Below are 26,691 nucleotides of genomic sequence, written 5' to 3'. Positions count from 1 at the left end.
ATAAATATTTTAGATTATGTGGAAATGTATGTTTGTATGCATATTTTAGGTTTACCTTAAATGAAATTTACATGAGAGAGAAGTCATTCTTTTCGTTCCACATTAAATAAGTCATTCTTTTCCTCGCTTCTCATTTGTTTGCATTACTACAAGTATTACGCTGCGTTTTTGTTTGAGAAGCGCGTAACAAAGCGTCACATGGCGGGAGTAAGCGAGAATAATACATAAATTTGATATATACGTTGCAGACTTTAGTTTAGGATTTATATATATAGATAATAGTAATATTGCAAATCTTTAATTTTGAGCGGGGAAAGATGTTTACTTTTATTATTATTTGTGATGTAAATTATCATGTAGAATGTGCGAATAGACATGCCGTGTGCAAAAAGAAGAGAAGAATTCAGCCATTTTAAGAAAGAATAATGTGACGACGTGGAGCTTTTATCTTTAGAAATTTATTAAGCGAAATTGCACGATTTTTGGCTAACCTGTGAAAATTCGGCATTCTTGGACTAACCTGAAGTGTGTTTAGATAAAAGGATAAGCTCCACTTCTAAATTATATTCAACCTCATGTGGATATTAGTCGTCACTTCTAAATGTTTGCCTTGTTAATCATGGAACTGGATGGCAAACCTGTATTGTCGTGAGCAGCATCGTGATCCGACCGGGAATCACCCCTTACAGAGGAGTGGAGTTTGGTGGTGTCAGGAGATTGCTAACGACGTTTAACTTTGTGGAACTCAGGTAACCCGAATTTTCTTTAAATTTATAGACAGTCAGGAATTCGCAGCTATTAAAAACCAAGATGGCGACTTCCACGCTAATATCATCATAATAAATTTCTACCGAAGTAACTTTTGAGTAACAGTGTTTTTTTTTTTTTTTTTTTTTTAATATCTGCTTTATGTGTTAATAATGGTTAATACAATAATGTCGAGTTAATCTGTGTGCGGCCTCACACATCTTAGACATTCCGCAGTTGTCTCTCCACTAGTGTAGTCTCTCAGAATTCTCGAGAACCATGATAGCGATCATAAATAATTTCTTTTGCCATGGTAACGATGCATAACGCCAAATGTTATGTTTCTTACTATTTAAATAGTCTGAATCGTAGAGATAAGCAAATAAAATACAGAAAGAAAATCCAAGTACGGAACTTAATCACAATTTTTGTTTTTGTATTCTATTAAGATCAGGTTGATGACATCTAATGACGAAATAATTACCTCACTTGTAGATGTACTTACGGCATCAGCTTGTTGTACTTACTTATTTATTTATGATAGACTAATCTGTTATGTTGAATTGATTTTTTTTCTTTCCTTGGCACTGCATTTACTCTGAAACTGTTTTGTAATTCTCCCAACAAAAGATATGTGTCACTAATTAACTTTAAGATGCTGTCTGGTAGATTTTTTTTTTTTTTTTTTTTTTTTTTTTTTTTTTTTTTGTAGTGCATGCATGTTCATTTGTATATATTTCATGTTTCCATTATTTCATCATTTTGGGTTTTGTGGCTGAGTTGAGAAATTCAACGTCATGGCCATGTAGCGTGATACCTCATATATGCCACTACTTCCTTTAATAATAATGTTAAAAGGAATATAAATGGTGGAACACAATAGAGGGTATATAATCGCTCGTACAGACCCACGTTTCAATAAAGACAGCTTAATTGTTAATTGTGTTTTCATGAGGAGTCATGAAATAAAATCTTGTTGAAGAAGGAGAATTACAATGTACCATACCATACTTTATTTTATATTACAATGTGCCATGTTAGTTTACGCTTAGATGATTGTACATCAGTCTGGAATAGCATCAAGGTTCGTTTCATGTGATACTACAATGAGGTACTTATGGAAAACAAGCAACATGAACTGTATAATTTTATTTTACTGTCAAAAGAATACAGATTTTTTTTTAGAAATCGTATAAATATATGTTGTTGAATATATATACATTTTTTTCAATCAGATAATATTTGATGTAAGCTATATTGCTAATAATGTCAAAATTTCTTTTTCTCTTGTATGCTGTTACCTGAAAATAATAAACGAGATCGCTGATATCAAGTGGAACTATCTAATTTAGCCTTATAAACGAATTAAATCAAAATCATGGCAGTTGAGCATAAGTAAGCAAGTAATGCTTTGTAGGTTCTTACGAGCGGGTACTGTCTTAGGAAGGACTCTGGAAGACGAGTCAGAATGAGTTGAATATAAACCGGGAAAATAGTTTTCTAAACAAAAACGTAGTTTTTTAAAAAAAGAATCGAATACATCAGCTAGAAAACATTGAACTTAAGTAGCATCCAGGATGTGCCTGGTATGTTTTCATTTTTTTTCTTTTTTTTTTTTTTTTATGACGGGAAAAGAACCGTTACAAGGAAACACGGAATATGAAGTCTTCAAAAGGGACATGGAAAGTGGAGTCTTCACAAGATTGTAATTCGTCCCTCCTTTCCAACCTCAATCGAAATAGTTTGCCTCCTGGTGTGTCAACGCGAGAGATCGTTTTCCCCGCTGTTTGATGCTAGAACAGCTGGGAAGACAGCCCAATGCCTAGAATAGATCAACCAATCACGTCACGATGTCAGTGATAAATAAATAAATAACAAAATAAGTAAATACATAAAATATTTTTAAAAAATATATATTTGCTTGAGATACTGTTATTACTAGTCACCTTTGATTCGAAAATTGCAATTGATAACTGATACTTCAGTGCAGAGAGAGAGAGAGAGAGAGAGAGAGAGAGAGAGAGAGAGAGAGAGAGAGAGAGCGTTACACGAATGTGAAGTCTTAGGTCGTTGGAGGCTCTCATACGTGGCGACCATCATTTTTGGATTGGCGAGTGCGTCTGACTTTGAAATTCTGTACCCTGCTTTAAGTGTTTGTAAGTCTTGAAATATAGACTTTGCTTTTTACAAAGTGTACATGTTGAATGTTTTTAAGTTGTTATATTAATGTTTACTATTAATATATACAATTTTTTTTTAATCTATTAAGACCTGTAGTGGGTGTGTGAAGTGTCCCTGGCGATGATATACCCGGCCGAACAAGTTTGCAACTATCTTTAGCAAACATAGCAATTTGGACTATCGTCAGTAAAAGATCAGCACTTGGTAATGTGAATTCATCGACATCAATTTCTATTTTCCAATGGTGATAGAGAAAAAGAGCCGTAAGCTCTCGAAATTAATATCAACAACAAACTTTCCGGGTATTTGTATGGTTAGTATACTTTTCTAGCTTTTACAGAGTATGTGTTAGATGATTTCCAGATTACTTTTGGCTAAAGTGATACATTTAATACTATTTCAATAGTTCCACACAATTTACATGAATCGGATCATAATAAAATTTGGACCTGTCTAATTTAGAAGTAGGATTAAATTTAAGGAAAGTCATTCCTACAAACATTTGTTAACAGTTTATAATTTGTGTCGAAAGCGAAGTTGACCCTATCCTCGAAAACTTCTACATTAAACAACTTATACCCACCTTCTTCCAAACAAAAACAAGTTTGAAGAAGGCTGCAATTAAGTTGAAAATTAATTCATCTAATACCAATCAAACTCGCATCAAAATAGACTTAACAAGTTTAAAAATAAATCTTACCTAAGGCCAACTTTGCATTTACCAACGCGTCACTTATAGCATGAATTTCTCTTGTGACCTTTCTTAGTTGCTTCGTAAATTTTTCTTCTTGAGTTTCGTCCATGGCAATGATATTTCTAAATGAAAAGAAAATAACACTAAATTAAGATTTTTATTTTCCCAAAAAAGACATACTATTTCAACATGTACAGCATTAACATTTAGATAGTACTACAAATAAATAATAATAAATTTAGCAAAACAGGTTTAAATTTTTTGCACCTGGTTTTCCGTTCATTGTTTATGACCCCCTGAAAAGAGAAAATAACAAAATTCAAAGAACCTGGAACGTTAAAAGCTGACATTTTATGACTTTAAAGTGTTTGAAATAGTTTTGTCATTTAAATAAATATCAGCACTCACCTCCATACCCTAATTATTTTAAAAGTTTATATGATTTCTGCCAGAGGGGCTACTAAACATAAACAGTGACACTCAAACTGAAACTTCAGTATTTGTGAAAGAATCTTTCAGTGAATAAGTACGACTAATAACAAGTAATACTGCAACTTAAGATTGTTTTTCGGATTGGTCTGGTTTTCTTCAAATTTTCCAAGAATATCTCGCAAGATGATTATACAAGGAATCACGTGCAACTAGGAAAAATGTTATTGAGAAAGATTCCAAAAAGGACAGAAATTACATGAAGTTTTAAAATGATCAGGGTACAAAGGTGAGTGCTTGCTAATTTATTAATGTATACCAACTCAAATGTCTGTTCTTTGCACAGGAAGAATAGGTTTATGGAAAAATTTGAAACCATCTTCCTTTCACCCTCAGGATACGCACTTCAATGAAAGTGTAATGATAAAAAAACACATACGATACTTCATTTCTGGCATAATTTTGAACTCCGCTACTCCATTCAGGATGCACCCGTCATTCAAAGTGGCATAACAAAAACTCACTTTGAGGTAGGTACCATGTTCTACAATTCACTTTAAACGGGTTAGCTCTTTTCCAGTAATGCGATTACAAACAATAGATAACGTTAATTTCAATGTATCGAATATATATATATATATATATATATATATATATATATATATATATATATATATAGAGAGAGAGAGAGAGAGAGAGAGAGAGAGAGAGAGAGAGAGACAGAAACTGCTCTCCTGCTCCCCTTAAACGCTGGTAATTTTAGAAAACGCTGGTACCCATGTCTGCTTATGTATAATGAGAGCTCCGTTGTAACTATATGATCAGCGTACGTGCCTTCAGTGGGAGCCCGCGTTGATTCTCGGTGGAAGTTCATGTGGTTCGGATCAGACATTAAACTGTACGTCCATGTCTCATACTACAACATCAGTGCTGATAAGAGATGCTCAACTCCAAACCAGCCGACCAAGCTTATCTGTAAGGAGGAGTGTATATATATATTATTTCATACAAACAATACAGCCAACAGATAATATATACATTAAGTTATTTTTCGACATAGTCTCAATACCGGTTGGGACATTTGTTCCATCGTGTGATGAGTTTGCAAATTCCCTCTTGTCCTTGCGAGTTCAGCCATGTTGTCATTAAGTGTTTCACTTCCTCGTCTGAAGCGAAGTAACGGACTCCTTGGTACTCCTTCAAGTGCGGGAACAGGTGAAAGTCGCTTGGAGCGAGGTCCGGGCTCCAGGGAGAGTGGTCGATGATTTCCCAGCGAAACTGTGTACAAAATCTGTTGATGCTGTGCTAGGTCGGCCACTGCACTCCTCGTAGGTCACGTTTTCTCTACCAGCCGCAAACTTTCGACATTATTCTGCGACATGCTGACGAGACATAACAGTCTCTCCGTAAACCTTTATCAGCTGCCGGTGAATTTCAGCCGCGGTTACATGTTTCGCCAGGGTTTGCCCAAGTGGGCCCAGCCCGAAAAAACCCACCGGGTTTTTTCGGGTTGGACCCACCTGAAAAAACCCACCTTAAAACCCACCTGGGTTTTTGAGCTTTTTGTTAATATATTATTGATACAACCAAGGTGATCACATTGAAAGTGACTTTTATCAGATTTTGGACTTTCCTTGGGCGAATTGAATGCTTTCCCGTTAAGGTATACAACATTCAACATAAGACCTTTATAAAGTTCTGAATGCATTGAATGAATAATAATAATAATAATAATAATAATAATAATAATAATAATAATAATAATAATAATAATAATAATAATAAAAACTTACCTTAGCTTGAGATAATTAATGTATGAATTATGCTTATAGCCTATTTGAAGGAAGAAAAAAAAGCAATTTTATATTTTAGAAAATACTTTCCGTGAATAGTGTGCTCGACGACGCCGAGGGACGTTGTCCCTCATACGTTTGACGCGTTTAAAGCCATACATGCCGGTACTACCAGTAAACATGTAGTGCATTAGTAAAACGATTAGTATTATTTCTTACCTTTGATGGTAGCACAAGTATTCTTCAGTAAAATTTAGTTTTCCAACAACAACAGTTTAGTGCAGTTATTTGTAGGTATTCTTCAAATAAGCATTCTGTAGAATCAACACCAACAAAAGCGTAAAAAATCGTCAAATTTAAGAAACTCGATGCTCAGAGTTCCGAACTACGTACCGCTTACTATTTCAAGTGCTGAATTCGAACTTTCGTACTAGTGGAAGTTTCGATGTACAGTAAAGGTAGCTGCAGTTTCGAGGGAGGAGGGAAAAAAAGCACGTCCCGAAAGAAGTTATTGGGAAATTCCCCCAATTGAACGCACAAAGCATCGGAACTGAACACTTCAACAATAAAACTATTTATTTAATGCTGGAAGATATTTAATTTCATTTAAGACATTCTGAAACATCCTAACTATATATAAAACTACATGAGCTGACATAAATTGAGCACTTCCTGTAGAGCTACAATGATTAAATTTGGCATGATGGTAGCTTTCCGGGACTAACCGACAGAAAAATTGCCAAAAGTGAATATTTTTAATTTTTAGGGGGTCTAAAGAGGATGAAAAATTCCCCCATGTTATTTAAATGGGCCTTTTTTGGACCTATAATCTCATGTTTTAGGTACTTAGCATTGGAATAAAAATTTGAAATTCGGTATGCTTGTACGTTTTCTTAGCAGTACCTAAGTAAATCAGTAAAAATTTAAAAATCCAATTTTAGAGTGGTTTTATAGGGAACTGAAAAATCTTTCCCATTTTATTATATGGAATACCTTTTACACCCCCAAATTATTGATCACTTCCTGTAGGGCTACAATCGTTAAATTTGACATCATTGTCGATTTTCGGGACAAATCCACAGCAAAATTGCCAAATTTTGAGGAGGTCTAAAGATTGGATGAAGAATTTCCCCATGTTATTTAAATGGTTCTTTTTTTTTAACTTATAATCTCATGTTTTAGGTACTTAGAATTGGAATAAAATCTTGAAATTCGGTATGCTTGTACATTTTCGTAAGTGTTACCTAAGTGAAACACCAGAAATAAAAATTTTCAACCCTAGAGTGGTTTTATGGGGAAGCGAAAAATCTTTCCCATGTTATTCATATGTGACGTCTTCTACACCCCAAAATGTTTAGGCCCTTCCGGCATGATTAGAATGATGAAATTTGGCATGCTTATAGCATTCCAGGACTAACCGACAGGAAAATAGCCAAAAGTGAATATTTTTAACATTTTTAGGGGTCTAAAGGGTGATGAAGAAATTCCCTTGTTATTTAAATGGACGTTTTCTTGGGATACAAAATCTTATCTTTTAAATAGTTGAAATAGGAAAAGAAATGATAGAATTGTGGGTTCAAGAGGTGCGAGGCCGTAGACCGAGCAAAGACAGTGTGTGGAGGGCGATGCCCCCGGGTGGGCAGATTCAGGAAATATGAAGAGCAAATTCACAAACTTCACTGTTGATGCAAAGGGCGATAGATAAGAAATGCGAGGCCGCAGGCCGAGCAGTTTCGCGGTCTGGAAGCAGAGCCCCCAGCTAGCCAAAAGCTAGTTTATTTTTAAAAATATGAATTATATATTTCTTAATGGTCTTCAGTTAATTTTCTGGAAACATCCCTCTTGCAACAAGTGCTCGGGAAATTCCCGTAATTGAACGCACAAGGTATCGAAAGTGAACTTCAATAATAAAAACCATTTATTTTACGCTGTTAAATTAATATATTTCGTGTTCATATTTGGCAAACGTCACTGAGGCTTATGGGATGATTGAATCTGCATTTGTTCGCTCGTCTGCTTGTACCACACATACTACATGGGATCACTTCCGGTCTTTTAAGTGTAAATTTTCAGAGTACAAGCACGAGACACACTAAATTTCCTGTATAGATTTTGGCGGCATACCAACGTAAAATTTCAAAATGGTGACAATTTATTTTTTTCAAAATAGCGGGTATGCACGCTACAAAGCGCAATTTTCGGTCTTTTAAGTCGAAATTTTTAGAGTAGAAGCACGAGATACTCTAAATTAGCTGTATATATTTTGGCGATGATCTAACGTAAAATTTCAAAATGGCGGCCATTTTTTCAAAACAGCAGTGAATAGAAAATTGTTGCAAGTTGTGACAATGATAATCTTGAAATATAAATCATATTTTAACACTTTTACCCCAAAGACATTGAAATATTTTGATAAAACCCAATAAAACCCGAAAATACCCGAAAAAACCCATATGGGCCCAGGTGGGTTGGGCTTTTTCAGAAAAACCCGGGTTTTTTCAAACCCTGTGTTTCGCCCACAGAAATCGAATAACTGAGCGGAGTTCTTAGCGAGACCAGTTTTCCAAATGAGTCGCCATTTGTGTTTACTTACAACTAGCAAGAGGGATCGTAGGTGGCTGAAACTCTGCACAGGTGTCAACTACATATAGTAAAATTGCCGCACACTAATCACTCCTCTGTAACAGACGAAACTCCAGAAATATCGGCCTTGTAATCTTAGTTTCTGGTCCTCCCTCGTATATGTATACGATTTCATTTCCCTAGTCTTAGGGACTTGTGAGATACTCTATATTTCGCATACATTTTGTATTTCCTATCCACTTAGGATGGGCCATCAAAGTGGCATGATGAAAACCTCGCTCGAGATTGGTACTAACTTATGTTCCAAAACTCATTCAGAATTTTGAGCCGTTTTCCCGTGATGCGATCACAAAACTACAGACAAGGTCACCTTCAATGTTAGAGAAAATAATATAGAAAATATCCTCCTTTAAAACGAGTATTTCAAAAACGCTGAGACATATGTCCACCTTTTCAATGAAGTTTAGATCTTAGATCTCAAGAAGTTTCATCGCCCAAACTCGAGAGGTTCGTGAAACACACTATTTTCGTATAAATTTTGATACCCCGTAGGACGTAGCTCGAGAATCTATCTTTTTTTTTTTTTTTTTTTTTTAAAAAAAGAAAAATTTATTTCAAATTGTTCAGTCGTTTTCACATGATACGACGATCACAAACTACAGACGACGTAGTTTTCAATCTGGTAAAAGAAGCTACAGAAAATGACCCTCTACCCTCATCTTTAAACGAAAATTTTGAAAAACGCTGAGATCGTATGTGTAATGAATGTATATATTAAGTTTCATCTTTTGAACTAAAAGGGCTCGTGAGATCTCTATTCTTAGCATAAATGTTGAACCCCTTACCACCACCCCTCTCTCTCTCTCTCACACTCACTCACTCACTCACTCACACACACACACACACACACACACACACACACACACACACACACACACACACACACACACACACACACACACACACACACACACACACACACACCTACCTACCTCCTTAAAATGTTATATACTAACGTAAACCCCATTCATTACTACCAAACCAGTGTTACTTCCAACGAAACCATAAATTTTAAAAGGGCGTGTCAAAAAATAACGCCTTTTTGAGGTGATGGGAGGTGATTTTAGTTTAGCATCCCTTTTCAGCAGCCAGTCTATATGAGACGTGGACCTACCTATTAAGTTTCATCTTTTGAACTAAAAGGGCTCGTGAGATCTCTATTCTTAGCATAAATGTTGAACCCCTTACCACCACCCCTCTCTCTCTCTCTCTCTCTCTCTCTCTCTCTCACACACACACACACACACACACACACACACACACACACACACACACACACACACACACACACACACACACACACACACACACACACACACACACACACACACACACACACACACACACACACACACACACACACACACACACACACACACACACACAGAGAGAGAGAGAGAGAGAGAGAGAGAGAGACAGACAGACAGAGAGGATACGGTCTTTAATTGAAGAGACATGATAGAAAAAAAAAAAATAGCTGGATGTTGTTACTAATTCATATCCCAATATTCATGCCAAAATTTTCACCTGTTTTCCCGTGATGCAATCCCACACAAAATCGCTTTCATTTTTATACATTAGTTGTACCCTATAGCGTCCGCTAGCAAATGTTTTGTAATATGTTCGTGAATGTACTTAATTTATGATTCACTTTTCATCTTTATGCGTGCGTTAAGTAATTCGAATTGCATACACATGAATACAAACAATTCTTTATTCAACAGTAAAGTGGTTTCTACTAAAAGACAAATTCATTTATATCCACACAGAGTTTCAGAATGATGCAATATTTTTTTTTTATTATTTATTTATTTATTTTTATGTGAAACCTACGTGGTACAGTCCGCAGCAAAAAACCTGCAACGTGAGCATGTAAGTTTATTGTGAAACTACACCTATCAGCGCAGGGAATCAACATAACGTCTAAGTGGCACGAATCACGCCAGGATAAACCTCGGCGTCCACCCATGCACACTTATTTTGGAGCAAAAGACTTCGTCGTTTTACAATAAACTTACATGCTTATGTTGCAGGTTTTTTGCTGCAGACTGTACAAACTACTCTTTAAAAAGTTTATTCTATTTCGTTTCCACAAGAAGGAGTTTTTATTCTAACAATGCAGTAATCAACACAGTCATCGGATCAGAATCTTTTATTTAACTTCTCCCTAAGAAGAGAACAAAAAGTGAAAAGTACAAGGAAATTAGTTTTCTACTACAAGTCAAAAATCTTATACTATTTCATACATAACAGAATAGAAGGATGAACAGGGCAGAATTTTCGGAGGACCGATATTTTTGGATGAGAAACACGGGAAGCAAAGCTAAAGCCTACGGTTGATAATTTGAGTTAGCAAAAATGCACTAATATATACAGAACCTTGACGATGCAGATTAGAACATTATGATAAAGGCACTGAAGAATTTGAAGGATAACAAGAAAGATACATGAACGGTATACGAACTCTGCAGAAACAAGCAATTCTTTCACAATCATTCACGAAAAGACTACTGAATCCAAGAATATATCGAAAATATTATAAAGAAAAAAATTATTACCAAATCTGTAAGGACTAGCTCTGTACGGATCAGAGTTAAAGGTACTCAAAAACTCAGAAAATAAAAAGCTTCAGGGGTTTTGATATATGGTACCGAAGAAATATGATGCAAGTTTTATCAGGGCGTTTAAACATATATGGCCGAACTTCGGGGACGTATTTCTCAAAGGGAATCAAGACAAAAACAACCAATACAAATCTGTCCGTAAACATAAGTATTGGACCCTTACTTCATGAAAATACTATGGACATATTTTCAATACTTATGAGTATACATAAGAACAGACAACTATTTAAACACACAAAATAACAATTACAGAGAGAGAGAGAGAGAAGAATCTTTGGTTGAGGACTCTGTAAGACAAGAACGTTATATAAATTTTTCAGCACACCATGTCTACGTAATTCGAATACAAAAATATACAAGGATGATGATTAACGTTCTTGCTCTGCAAGGTCCTGGATTGAGTATGGTGGCAACCCATCCACGTTTTCCCACTACTCTTTCTCACTCCTATACGGTGAATATTAGAATAAATAATACCCTTTAATGTTGACTCTACCCGACATCACCTCATACGCTATATCTGGAGCTTATTAAATAAATAAATAAAATAAATATACGTGAACTTCTGTGGACACGAATAAAGTTATTTTAGTAAACTACACAAATCGTACTTTTATTTAAATTAATCCATTCTGAGAAACAGATTAGGTGGTGCAGAAACTAGGATCTTACGGAGTTAATAATAATAATAATAATAATAATAATAATAATAATAATAATAATAATAATAATAATAATAATACCGGGTAATACCACTGTGAATCTGTGAATAAATATAGTCTGTAGTTCCAGGAATGTCTATTTTTGCGTTTCACCTACTGGTTCACAGATTTTCAATTCAACTAAAATCCGAGGATCTTTGCAAGTCAGACCAGAAGCGAGAGAGACGTAATGACTTTTAAACCATCTCCATGTACAAACGCTTCCGTCCTGTGAACCAGTTATTCATCTTGTTTCCAAAAGTCCTTTCCGATGGTCTGTTCTAAGCAGCACGCCACTATAATTGCTACACAGAAAATTGTTTGACCATCGGAAAGGACTCCTGAAACACAAATAAAAAAGTGTTAATAGATTGCGTTAGTCCACTAATTTTAGGAAATATACGTACAGATGTTGAAAACAAGAAATAGCTATACAAAAGAGGAAGGTAGGAGACTAAGTATCAGAAGAAATTTACGATAAACATTGAATTACCACTGTTAAGGCACAAGAAGACAATATAAGAAGAATGATCAAATGATTCATTCGAAATACAGGTAAGAACAAAAATTGGAAGGAACATTATAGCTGACTAATGTGATTTACTGTGCGTTTCATGCGCTCGGCAAGTAATTATAAAAATAGTGAACGATAACCATGAGAGGAATGATGAAAGGACAATACAGAACACATATATCCTAAGCATGGTTTGATTTTGTGTGTGTGTGACGGCTAGGTCTTACGATTCCCTTTAAGTTTTTTAGATAGATAGCCAAACTATGCCAGTCGGCTATAACAGCTCAAAATTACTGGATAGATGACAGAATACGTTGCATAAATCGTACGGTTTCCATATGTCCTCTCCTTTTCGTCCTCTTTTTTCTGGGCATGTCCTCTTTTACCTCGACATTTCGTCTTTTACCTGCACACGTCCTCTTTCTCCGCACTCTTTTACCTGGACATGTCCTCCTTTAGGGGGTCAGACAACTGCTTCAACATTTGTATTTTACGTATGTATACAAATATATATATATATATATATGGGACATTCCATGTCAAATCACCAAGTCATCAGACTTGACCATCTCAGATTTTTGTAAAAATTGGTGTACAGCTTTATTACAATGGGAGATGAAAAAATCCCAGATATTATGTCTCTCCTCCTGAAAGTGTCCCCATACAGGGTGTTCAAAAATGTCAATAAACTGCAGGTTTTCAGTCACAGTGATTATTAAAAACTGTCATTAAATGGTTAATATGTGCACTAGAGACATTAAACAAACACCATTGGAAAGCTTAAAGACTGCTCTACAAGTTGTACTATATTGAAAAAACCTGTAACATAAAACTTAACAATTCAAAAATTCAAATTCAAACTTGAATTTTGAATTTCGCATAGAAATGTCTCGGCAAATTTGTTCAAAACTGTCCAGATTGTAGACTCATATGTGTACTAAAACACCACAAAGTTGCATTTTGGGCACTCAATAAGATCTGATTCAAAATTCAACATAAACCAAACATTGCACGATATTGACCATGTGAATATCTGGGTTCAGATCGATAACCATTTGCCTGTAGCTATTTACCTGAAGCATCAAAGGAATTTATATTCAATTTCATTTGTTTCTTGATGTATTCATTTGAATTTACACAATTATTCACCTTTCGAGTTATTTCGAGTGGTATCACGTTTCCGGACAGTACTCAATATGGGCCATTATTCTTGTTAGTCAGTATGGATGTTTCTAATTTTATATTGGCTACATTGATACAAGTTATTTTCATTCTTTTGTTTCAGAATTGCTGTCACACACATATGGAAGTGCATAATTGAAATAGGAGAAATAATTTATTGACTAATTGTTTGTGCTGATAGTGCGTGAAGTTTTTGTGAACAGTGTCACTGTGTTTCATAATACATTTGATACAAATATTGTGAAAGGGAGAGAAATATATCCCTCCCTTTCATAATAAGTTCTGTAACATACACCCTTTGAACAATGACCGATTCATATGTATTTATAATGTTAGTATTGTTCCAATATTAAATTTCCAAGGAAATAGAACACATCAAGCTGTAAATGCGAAGGAAAGAAACTCAATATTTGCGTAATCTGTATTTTAAAGTTTTGTTGTATAATACTATATTCTTGCTACGTATGCCATTAAGAAATATGTCAACTAATAAAAATATTTTTTGTGAAATCTAAAAATGTCCTCTTTTTTAAAGTCTGGAATGTAGCAACCCTAATTAACCGACATTTAATACTTTCACGCTGTTGTTCACGAGAGTACGAAATAGCGCAATAGGTAGCTAGTTTATAGTTACCAGCATACGGAAAAATAAAACAGAGTGAACTGTTATCTGCATGCCAAGACAAAATTAACGTGAGTGAGACTTCTGGAAGCAAGTCGAAGTATAAAATAAAGGATTGCTATATTTATTGCTCTCGAAGTCTAAATTAAGCTAATCAAATTATATCTTACTACCCTTTAACTTATCGCCATCTAGTAAAAACGCCAGAAAGCAATTCAAGCAAAAATTGGAATTATAACTGCTCCTAATAGCTCATCGAAACTGAGCGAGGGTCAAGTTCCAAAGTTGGTCGTCCATTTCTAGCAAAATTTTGAAAATTTGCCGGGAAGAAACAAATAATTTGCTTGTTTGTGTGCTTGATAATGTATGAGAGCGAAAGTTGTGTTTATTAATTTACATATATCCATGCTTAGAATCGTATATATATATATATATATATATATATATATATATATATATATATATATATATATATATATATATATATATAACGGTTCTAGACATGGAACTATTTGGCGCAAGGTTACTTCTCGGAAGGATTATGGGAATGAGCATTTGCTTTGTAAACATGGCTGGTGATAATCGGGAAAATCTATTAAAAGTAAGTCATGGCTTAATAAATCTAAAAATAAATTATGGAAAATGTGGTAAGCAAATAACTGTAAAGAAACGTGGAGAATGTTATACTTTTCAATGTAACGGTAACATAACCAACATGGCGCCAAGGTTCTAGAACACAGGTCCCCCCATCCCATTTAGCTGTAAATAAAGATAGAAAACGACATGCCCTGCGGGGCTCTAACCTGCCTTCACTCGCTTGCTTGGTAAGACTATCTGAAGTAAATATTAACAGAATTTGGTACAGAAAGGAACTAATTATTACTTTTAGCCAAAAACTAGCCGGACGATCAACTTGATAAGTAGGTCCACATAATTGTATTCTATAGGATAGCCTCGACGTAAAAGTAACTAACAGGAAACAGTCGTCTTTTGCATAAATTCGATAAGCCCCACCGAGTCAAGCCAATGTACTAAGATAAGAAACCAAACTTAATCTATTCATAAGTCATTATTGACATGCTGAAAAGCTGAAATTAGATTCTGATAAGCCCCGCGCAATAGGTTACCTCATTGCAGCGGGACGGAAAGCTTTTAGAACACAGGTCCCCCTCCATATAGTTTAGTTCCTTTCTGTACCAAGTTTAATATTTAATTCACACAGTATTGCCGGTAATAGTATACAACAGTTCCTCATCGTGTTCCGTACTCGAGGATAGTTCTTACTCTTGCACAACGTACAGAAATGGTGGTATGTCATGTACAAGTGGTAATAGAACACATAAGAAACCAAGATCGTATGCAGTATGAGTACACCGTGATCTGCGTTTCTTATGTGTGCTATTACAACTTCTACATGAAATACCGTCACGTTTGTACGTAATGCAACAGTAAGAACTATCCACGAGCACAAGACATGCAATATGCGTTCAATCCCCCCCCCCCTTACACACACACACATAGTGAAATATAGAGTACAAGGGCACTACAGAGGCGCACATAAAGTACACCGTACTCGAGGATAGTTCTAAGACTTGCACCACGTACAGAAATGGTGGTATGTCATGTACAAGTTTCTGTCGATAAGTAAATGAAAGTCGCTTTGTTACCCCATTTTCAAGTTCCTACATCCTCAATGAATAATCCGTAAAAGACTGAACTTCGTGAGTCCTCGGGAAATGATGAGGAACTGTTGTATACTATATCCCTAAATAGAAGGGGGACCTGTGTTCTAGAACCTTGCCCAGAGGGACTAATTGAAGAAATAAGAGAATTTGTGTGGAGGCTGTGATTTATCAGGGTTTAGATTTATGCAGCCAAAACTGACTGCCCTCGTCATCACCTGTCTCCGCCGGTGCCTTCGGCGTACGGTATTCTCACTTGCACACATGCCCGCGCGATCTCTCAAGACTTTTATCTGTATTACATATGGTAGTATGAAATTGTGGTTATCCATTGGAAAGAGTTGGGGTCTGAGGGAGCTAAGCCTGGTGAGTAGCGGTGAGGAAAGAGACGCGGACGCTTAGAACACACGAAATTAGATTTGGGTGCGCAGCAGCAATACATTAACACCATTTTACCTTGTTATTTTGTTAAAAGTATGCCTCCTCCAATCTGCGTAAGTTTTTTACACATTACTCTCTGCGAAGTAACGTGCAGTTTTATTATACGGATCCATAGGATAAGTAGTAATAGTAGTAGGAACGGGTTAGAAGCCTCGCAGGGGTTGGCTTCTGTTCTTGACATGAAATGGGCAAATTAGACTTGCCCAATTTTTTGTGTACATTTTACAAGTTATGGATCCGTTTAGTAAAACTGCACCCATAGGATTTCAAAATCGGCCCGCTCATTCTGCCTTCAAGAGCATTTCATCTCTAAGTGTTTTCCATGTTATCTGTAACTAGCCAAAGCCAATAGTTAACATATTCAAAATTAGGCAGTAAGTGCCTTTAAAATACAATGCATATGCAGTAGAATTACAATAATAAAGTTAATCCGCATGAAAATAATCTTAATTCGACATTCGCTACTTGTGACATGCACTCTTTAATCTTTCCTAGCATATTTCATGACATTTTGATAGAAGATTGTTTAGTCAATATTAAATACCCATCAAGCTAATTATACGTGATCTGTGAATAAAATACATCGTATTTCTTTCACATTTGATATTATGACTTTAATCTAAAAATACATTTCTAAAATCAATCCATTCACTTATAAAGTTAAATATACTCCCAAAAGTAAATAAATTATACAACATTAATACTTCATACCTTTTACGAAAAGTTAGTTTTCGCGTTACTGATCGTCTCCTGTCAACTGCTTATGCTCCAATGTTGCCATGACCATAAGCAAAGGTTGAACGTCACAAGACGTAATCAAATATATGGTCCCCTTCGTTCGCGGTCACTGAGCTGCGCCACTGCTTGTGAAAAGACAAGCAACGACAGCAGGTACCAAGTTTCTTGTTATTTTCTGTTCCCCCCCCCCCATCTTTTATTGCCCAAGTTATGAGTGGTGTTACAAGGACACACAGAAATACATGGAACACGCAGAAACACACATTCAGCCGTTCATGGTTCGAGATTTCAATGTCCATTCGGCGACTATCCGGTTCATATAATTCGTAGAAGCATTTCCACCGTCTCAATGGCTGTTAATAGTAAGCAAGCACTTCTTATTTTGCTGCTCAAAAAGAAGAAACGTAGAGGGAAAAAACGAATGTCTGTGCATCCTACGCTATCAACGAGATTGCAAACTGGCCTGTATCATTAATTTCTTAATTTATATTCTTTTGTTAGACGCAGGAAATACTCTTCCACTTATCAATATTTTTGTTTATATATTTTATTACTTACACCGGTGCTTGTGGTCCCTAGTTCGATCCCAGCTCGCGCCGTGTGGACTTTGTGGTGGACAAACACCGTGTTCGTGCGTTTTCTAATAATAATAATAATAATAATAATAATAATAATAATAATAATAATAATAATAATAATAATAATAATAATAATACATAATTTTGTAAAGACAATAAAGAGGAGCGCGCAAATATTTTTTTTTTCAAATTAGTCTGGAAACCAAAAATGGTACATGCGTACCAGATTTGGTTTTAGTAAACAGATTAGAGTCGAGATGGAGTATTATTCTTAGGACACAATTGATTACAGAAAACCGCTTCTCCCTACCTATTACCGTTTTTGCCTTATAGTAATCAACGTTTAAACCGGAAGTAGTTGATTTATGCCATTTCTTGTTTAAATAGAGGGTTAAGAGGGGGAATAGTACATATATTTGAAATGCTAAATTGATTACAAAAACACTTTTCGCTATCCATTATCGTTTTTATTCTATGACGATCAACACTGAAAGCGGAAATATGAGACGGTCCCTTTTCCGCTCATGTATGATTGTTTATATTAGTATGAGATCGTTGGGATCTGAGGACCCAAAATGGCGCACTTTTTTGAGTTCGATCCAAAGCCACATCAAGTGTTCGTTTATAGTCCTCGCTGTGCGTGAATGTGCTGCCACCAAGTGAGAAAGGTCAAAATCAAAACAAGAAAATATCAATTAATTTGTTTGGTAAGAAATTTAAACTAGACTCATTCAAGTAGTTATAATTTAGATATTTTTACTTTAATCGTAATTATTTTCCCACATTTAATAGGTGGATAAGTATGTTAAAATTTCAAATATCTTCCGGTATTAAACCTACCAATTGGAAAATAAGGGGGGCGAAGTGAAGCTATCCTCGCCGGGAGGGGATAGCGTCCTTTTTTTTCGGTGTGACTATGGCGTGTGTTAACATCCCAGGTAGCTAAGGTGGACTGAAACCTTGAAAAAAAGGGGAAACTCAATGCGTTTAATATGTGAGTTATTAGTGAAAAATACAAATAGGAAGGTGGGGTGAAGGCCTAGAAGACAACTATGAAGTGAGACAGCCATAATTCGAACTACGACAGAATTCCTCGTCCCTGGTGATGATGCACGTGGCTTACCCATAATGGATTAGTTCGCAGTGGACGTAACAAATTACAAGGTTTGACCGTTAGTTTCCAGGATTACAAGGTAACATCAATGCTTTTTTTTATTATTTATAATGCGGCTGGAGTAAATCTAGAAGATCAATTGTAAATCCGGAAGGGACATGCGACTCGGAAGATTCCAGGCGTAGGGGAAAGTGACTGCTGCCTTATAAATTTAGTTTCGGACGAATTGGCTGATGTTTTATAAACCGTGACGAACCTTAAAAATTTGAACTATGAACTAAATTCTCGGTTTTCGAAAAAATTTTTTTTTATATCAGATAAAAAGGGGGGAGCAAAAATAAGTTAATATATATACGCCTGCTTATTGTAAATTGTTTTTTTTTTACGATGATAAAAGTAACATTAGATGAGTTTCTTCAGAGTAATGGAATCTAGAAACATGATTGCTTAAAGTAAGGCGCGCTATACACTATAGGATAGATCCTAGGAAATCTCTTACGATTTGTCCTAGAGTCAAAATCTCAACGTGTATGGCATCAGATCTCATGTCATTTCCTGTGTTCTGAACGATCCTATGAGATTTCTCTTGTTTAGAGCACGCTCTATTTCGGAAAGAAAATTCGTAAGATTTCGATTTAAGCGACATCAGGTGAGAGAAAGTGAAAACAAAACAAGTGAAAACACAACTGATGAGGTATCGTCTGATCGTACAGGTTAACTTTAGGTGCACCACTCGAAATAATTGTTGAAAAATTATAATTTATCACTGTTTCCTAAATGATTTACGTTAACCGACATGAAAATTATTCACATAGCATAAATAAAATCCCTCAAGAGAACCATCACAAGCAGTTGATGATAAACTACAATTCTTTTACGATTTGCGTACAAATACGGGGTCCGGATATATAGCATAAAAACTATAGTGCAAAAAACGCAAATCAAGTTGTGCTAGGTGGCCGCTGGAAACTACGAATGCTATCTTACAGTCAGGGCAGGGCGAAGCCGGAGCCCGAGCGTTAGTCAGGGGGTGCGAGCGAAGGAAGCTGGCGCGTCAGTTAATGTGGTGAAAACGAGTGGGTTTCGGCAATGATACGAGTTTGAATAGCAATTGTCATGGTATCGTGGTGGTAGCGCTCCACTTGTAAACATAAACTATAGCTTCTGTAAACTATACAGAAATAAACCGGCGGTGGAAAATAGTATCACCGGTCATCTTTCATTTGCATTCACTTAGGAAATGTTTCGCAGAAGGGGTCCAAAAGTAGGCAAAACATACAAAATTTACAGGAGAAATGGAACATGCAAGTACTTAGACCTAACCAAATCTAACCTAATGAAATTAACTAACTTAAACTAACCTAATATTAATAGAAGTAGGCCTATGCGAAATTCTGTCACTTTTTGAAAATTAGCTGGAACCATATACTAATATAATCTAACGTAACATAACCGTAACTAACCTGAACCAGCCTAAACTAAACTAATGTAAATAGAAACTACCGAAATTGCAACATTTCTTAGTAAAATTAGCTGGACCCTTTCTGCTAAACATTGTCTCTCACCTATTTTATCCGTCGTTAAAACATTTACAATAATTTTACACTAATAACCCTACAACTGTAAACATAAAATACAGCTGTATTACTTTGTATTTAATTCTGTTGTTTGCAGAAATTTGATCCTTATAAATATATCTTTCCATGCAAAGTATTAAATTTTATTTGTAAATCTTGTAACAAGTGGTACACCAAAAGTATTCTAGCACCCTTCTGACATTTATGTTCTTTTTCTAGAGGTATCCAATTTAACAATATAACGCCTGTTATTAATATCAGTGGGATGTGCAGTATGGTTAGCATAATAATTCTTCAATTTTGTACTTTTATTAAATAGAACTATTTCACAATGTTGATAAACGTCATTCGGTCAGACAGGAAAACTCTTCACGTGTATGGCACAAAAAGAGTAGGATTTCCTATAAGATATGTCATAACATTTTTCCGAAGATAAATCCTAAGATATTTCCTAGGATTGATCTCGTGGTGTATAGCGCGCCTAACTGTTGCCAGTCAAGCATGGGTCCCCAGTCGCCTGGGTGATAGAATTCGTCCTTCCTCTCCCTTCACTTCCACTTCCACTTGCCTCGGTCGGAACCTCAAATGTCAAAAATCTAAGTATAGGTTAGCACCTCTCAATATCAAATCTGCATTTAGAATCTCTCGTTTCGTATGAAGTTATTTCTTTGTTTCTTAGTTTTGGTGGTTATGTTAGTTTTAGTATCGTTAACTATTGTGTACAAAGTTTAAAATGTGCTCTGTTGTTTGTGGTTCTTAGGACCCTTCTAGTAAACTTTACATATAAAAGGATAAACCTGGGGTGATGTTTGGAACGTTCACTGCTCTCTCTCTCTATCCTTGTGATAATGGAATTACCTGAAGCTTGTCCGCTCACCCTGTAGTTTAAAGAAATATTTGGCAGATACAATCAGTAGTTGAAAATTTGTGCTAAACAAACGTGAGACTAGAGAAGTTGCGACTTAATGAGCCATGGGCAAAGAAATAGTTAAATATATGAAGAAAGTGTATATTTAGAGACGTGTTGCGCCTGAGATAGACATGTTGCCCGCTCGAAGCAAGATAATATTTTATTTCTTCAGTGTGTTTATGTAGGCCCGGCCATTCTCTATCTCCACCGCTGCCACTTTCATAGGGTGCTCAGCCATTAGGAAATCTGTGGGGTGAAAATTGTATTCAGATTGTGAACCGATTTAATAAGTATGCCGTAAACCTTTGTAATAGTTTTTTTTTGTATTCCTAATGTATGTCAGCAGGCCAAAGAAATGTTACCACCCCCGCCCTTCCTTTCGAGTAATGTAATAGTGTTTTAAAACAATTGTAAAAATTATTACTAAATTGTGACGAAGTTATGTTACATAACAACTTGTTATGTTACATAACAAGTCAGGCAACATAACAACTTTTTTTTTTTGGTCAACCCGATATAAACAGGACTTGTATTTTTGTTCTATGTAATTCTAAATCTCCAAAATTCTAAAATGTACTTGCACTAAGAATCGGATTGACCAAACAGAATTTATATTGTATGAAACTAACTAACTATAACCTGAACTAATTTTTTTCTTTTTTTTTCTTTTTTTTTTTTTGGAAACTTAAGAGGTGCATTAAAATAAATGTTCTGTTCGCGTGGAAATTATTGTGAAAGTAAGATTGGGCAAGATACATTTTGGAATTGAGAACTAAAATTGACTAAAATTTCGAACATTATTATTATTCTTTTTTTTCCCATCACTTACAATGTGTGCTTCAGTCTTTCCTCCCCGTGCAGGAAGGGGAGCTCTGTCATTGTAGTTTTATGTTTCTTATTTTTTTCTTTCTTTTTGTTCTAACAATAAATTTAGTTTGTACTGTATGAAGTAGTAGTCATTGTGTTATGAGATCTAAATATCCCTTAGTTATAAGTTGGATTAACAATATTTGGCAAGTGGTCTTTAGAACGAAAGAATTAAACTCTATGGATATTATCAACAGTTACAGTGCTTCTTGCAGTGGTTTCAACAGGAGAAAAGATCCTGATTCGAAGTATAGTTTTATTTTATTTTATTTATTTATTTATTTTAAATCTTCCTTTCTTCATTATTGCAGATGTTATTTATTTTTCTTTTATATTTTAAGTTTTTTTCTTTTTTCGTTGTGCAAATACAATTTAAGTTACGGTTGGATAGCCTGGAGTACCTTCAGTACCCAGGAGAGTATTCAACCTAGGCCAAATTCTGAGGAAAGAAAGAAAGTGAAATAAACCGTAACAAATGGTTGATTTCTGCCACTACCGATTTGCATAAAGTGTTAAAAGAGAAAATGCGAACTATTCTTAGAACGCTAGGTCGATTCCAAGGAAATCGAACTTGCTCTCTTATCGGTTGTCTTTATATAGATTAATATTGAAACCGGAAGTCGTACTGGATTTCTACTACTTCCGGTTTTAATACAGTATTAAGGATGAACGTGGAAGATATTCTTGGAACACTTAATCGATTTGAGGAAGCTCCTTCTCGCTATCTATTATGGCTTTCGCTCTATAATGGCAACGTTAAAACCGGAAATGATTGTACCACGTCCGGTTGATTAATCGTCTTCATTAACGAACTCGGACGAGATACCATAATCGCTATTGGAAAAACAGAATATAACAATTTGGCATTTGTCCAAGAGTTATCGTAGGAGTAACGGACGGACGGACTAAGAATACAATATTATAAGTCCCGTTAGTGATAATAATAATAGTTATAAACGTATCCGGAAATGATTCATTTGGCATAAGCGGTGGCTGCTAATCTGGTGATTAATATAAATGACTAATACCCAAAGAGCAAAACATAATAGACGACTAGGCAGAGTTGGATTTACCGCTAGGCCCGAGTCTAGGGGCGTAACGTTTTGAGGGAAGCACGTTGAATGAAAATTTAATTAGCAAGACGAAGAAAAGTGCAAAAGTGTTATATTAATAATAATAATAATAATAATGACAGAAGTCAAACAGTCTCCAAATAATAATTCATTTAGAAAGTCTATTGGCGTTCATCATTGGTCGTCGAATTTAAATAGAATTTTAACGTTCTACTTGCAGTAGACAGTAGCGAAGAGGCGAGTAATTATGGTGTACTGCACTTCCCTCGCAACCCTCTGTGCATGTGCTCCTCAACACCTTGTCACAAAATAAATCTAGGCAAAGTTCAACAATCCGATTATTTTATTCCCTTTAATGAAATTCTTAGTGTTGGAATATTCAAACTATTACGGGCGAAAATTCAAAACGAATTTATTTCATTATTACGCCAACGCATATTGTAAAACTCATCATTCTCTGTAACTATTTCAAACAACAAGAAAAGATCGTGAATTTATAGTAATTAACGTCTTTCTTCACAACATATGTAAAATGAAAATTCATTAAAATTTATACTAAAACGAAATAAAGGTATGCGTAAAATAAGTTTTTCATTTTTTCTATTGTGTTAAAAATTTCCCCCATCGGGGAGGGGTAGTAAACCCGCAACTAGGGCAGGGGCGGATCCAGGGGGCGATCGCCCCGATCGCCCCCCCAGAAGACGAAGCTTTCTTATTTTATATATATAAATAAAACCCATCCCAAAGTTTGGAGCCCTTAAAAGTAGCAGTATGACAATCCACCGCCCCCCCCAGAAGTCAGTCCTGGATCCGCCCCTGAACTAGGGCAGGCACGGAAAGATCAAGTGTGCATGTTTTGTCTGATCAGTACCTTGTTTGTTTTCTTTCTTTCTTTTTTCTTGTCTTTTTTCTTTCTTTCTTTCTTTTTTTAAAACATACATACATTGGCATCGAGATACACTGGCAACCTTGTGCGGTGACCGTCACTGCAGTGTCCCCGTACGAAGGCTACAATTTAAAGCAATGCTTTTCCTCGAGTGACGGACACTGAGAGTTGCTCGAGACAGTTGCGCGAGAGCGGTCGGTGATGGCAACTGTTTTAGCGACAGCAACTGCAGTTACCTCGTACGAACGCAGCAATTTAAAGCAATGCTTCACAAACAGTTGCGCCACTGCAGTGACTGAATACGAAGGTTCGGTAAAGCTTCTGACAAACCATGCGTCGTACTGCCTTATGCAAAGTCGTTTGGAGTATGTTTAGTTTCATACTAAAGGCCTGACTCCTGCAGGAAACATGTTGGGCCTTCTTGATTAATACGTTTGATGAAATTTTCTGACGCTTAATTAGTACCATACAAAAGAGATCGACTAACATGTTTCCTGCAGCAGTCACGACTTTAGTATAACGCAAATCATACGTCAAGACGACTCTACATAAGGCGGATGTTAGTCAAACTCTTTAGTATGACACTAATAACACGTCAGAACGACTCTACATAAGGCCCTTATACTGTACCACGTTTGGGAAATATTGTGAATTGTAAAGCAATGGAAAAACGTGTAGAAATAAGGTAAAGGCACAAGTAGTTAACACTTTAAGGAATTTTTCGGGTTTATTGTCTTATAAAATGCTTTTAAACTATGTTTTATGATCTTTTTTATTATATGCTTTGAAGTTGTTTTTTATAAACCTTGTAATTTAAAATAGATAATATAGTTTTTAGCATTTTTAAAAAACAAATTTCGAAAGTCATACGAAAAGTTTAGTAGTTGACATGTTTCATTTCTTTAAAAAAATCTAGTAGTTGACATATTTGAGATTAGTAGTTGCCAGTACTTATTTTTCATACATACAAAAGGTAAAAATGAAAATTGTTAACATGCTAGGATTTCAATGTGTATTATCAACACCTCAGATGACTGTTAGTAAGCAGTATAATCTTCAGTATCCAATAAAATATAAAACGAACTATTTGGCAATAAAAAAAAAAGAGAGAACAATTTTACACTCTTCGTCTAAGCCTGTTCTTCAAACTAGATGAATATTCTGGCGCATCCAAAACTTTACTTAACAGAGCAGTAAAAATAGTTTCTTTGCAAAACCGAACCCTTATTCATGTTTTCAAGCTCTATTCATGTACTCTTTGTTTCCATATTCTTTTTACACTGCGAAAAACTGCTATGTCTGTTACCTTATCCTCGGCATAATGTAACATGGCCCGGTAGTTTTGGATACCTAGTGTATATAAAGAATTTTTATCTTCAGTGAAAAAATGTAAAAATATGTTTATTTCTCGTATTATGAAAAAAGTAGGTCGCAAATTTTGCGTAAATTTTATTCAAGTAAATAGTTTCAAATAAGTATTACATGAAAATACATGGTTAGTAATTATATTTTGTAAGTTTCACATATTTAACCAAAAATATGGCATTATTTTAGAAAATAAGTGTATATTTTTAGCGTTTTATAGGTTTTTTGTTTATTTTTATGTATATTTTGGTATAGGGAATATTCAAAATAAAACTAAAATTTTTTTTTCGTGATTTTCTTCAAAATTCTAAATTTAGAAAGTCAGCCATAATTTCTTCTTGATGCATCTCTTTGTTTCGGAGTAAATTATCTGTGATTGGATCATCCGCAATCACACCTGTGGTTGAGACTTTCGGCTTTCTTTGATCTCAGGAGAGAAACATATCATCCTATAGTTACGTCACAATAATCCTCCAATTAGGGATCTTCTTCCCATTGTTCTTTGTCTTACATCAGAAGTAGCCATAGGAGATAGGCGTGAAGTTTTCAATGTCTGCACAAAATTGTAGAAAATTGTTATGTTAAATAGTGACGCTCTCTTGGAATGGTGTTCCTCGAAATTAGTCTACATAAATGTTGATGACAGTCTAGACTGGGAGAATTGTTGGCAGCAGTGGTCAAATAAAAATTGTGAACGGTGACTAACGTCAGGGAAGAAGAGGTGGACTGGTACTCCATTGTTTCGTGGAACGACATCGTGGACGCTTGTGGATGTAATTTTTTCTAACCACCTAATAAATCCCTTGATGAGATTTGGTGGCAGGTATTCGTTATATTTTTAGACCTAAGTCTATAGATCGTCGAGGGATGTATTCCAAGTAAGTAAGAAGCTAGTGAAAACCGAAAATTTAGTTTAGAAAACTGAAACCTCGAAATTCACTGTTTCGTGACAGCAATAAAAGTGTGGTTTTCTGTGCAAGTGTTGAATCCTAACATGATGTGCTAATTGCCTTAGTTTTCCCCCAAAATTTCGTACATACAGATTCAAAATGTGTTTGCGTGAGTACATTCAATGGGGGGGAGAGGAAAATTAGAATCACCATTACGAAGACGATTGTCATAACAACAAGATATGTGTGTACCACAGAGACACACATTTCTCCAAAGAAAGAAATTTTAGATTTCCTGTTAACCTCTAAATTATGTATTTCGAAAAATCGTAGTACTGCTCGAAATTTTACAATTTGGCATTGTGCTTTTCTTTGTTAAATCATTCTAAAGGTTTTAGAATTTTGAAAACAAATGTGGTCAAAATCACGGCTCATGTTAA

General features: G+C 35.4%; 1 protein-coding gene across 1 annotated transcript in view; it reads right to left on the bottom strand.

Annotated features, from left to right (window-relative positions):
- Positions 1-17,118, bottom strand: part of Ho (Heme oxygenase) — a 31,180-nt gene extending 14,062 nt beyond the window's left edge. The window contains exons 1-2 of the mRNA XM_081733607.1: positions 16,965-17,118; positions 3,629-3,744 (exon numbers count right to left, since the gene is read on the bottom strand). Coding sequence (XP_081589733.1) covers positions 3,629-3,731 — 103 coding nt within the window. The 5' untranslated portion in view covers positions 3,732-3,744; positions 16,965-17,118. The remainder of the gene's footprint in view (positions 1-3,628; positions 3,745-16,964) is intronic.
- Between the last annotated feature and the right edge of the window lie 9,573 nt (positions 17,119-26,691).

The sequence above is a fragment of the Thermobia domestica genome, chromosome 12, assembly GCF_964235325.1.
Source record: "Thermobia domestica chromosome 12, izTheDome1.hap1.1, whole genome shotgun sequence".
Taxonomy (NCBI): domain Eukaryota; kingdom Metazoa; phylum Arthropoda; class Insecta; order Zygentoma; family Lepismatidae; genus Thermobia; species Thermobia domestica.
The sequence above is the reverse complement of the archived record's forward strand: the minus strand, read 5'-3'. Positions and strand labels throughout refer to the sequence as shown.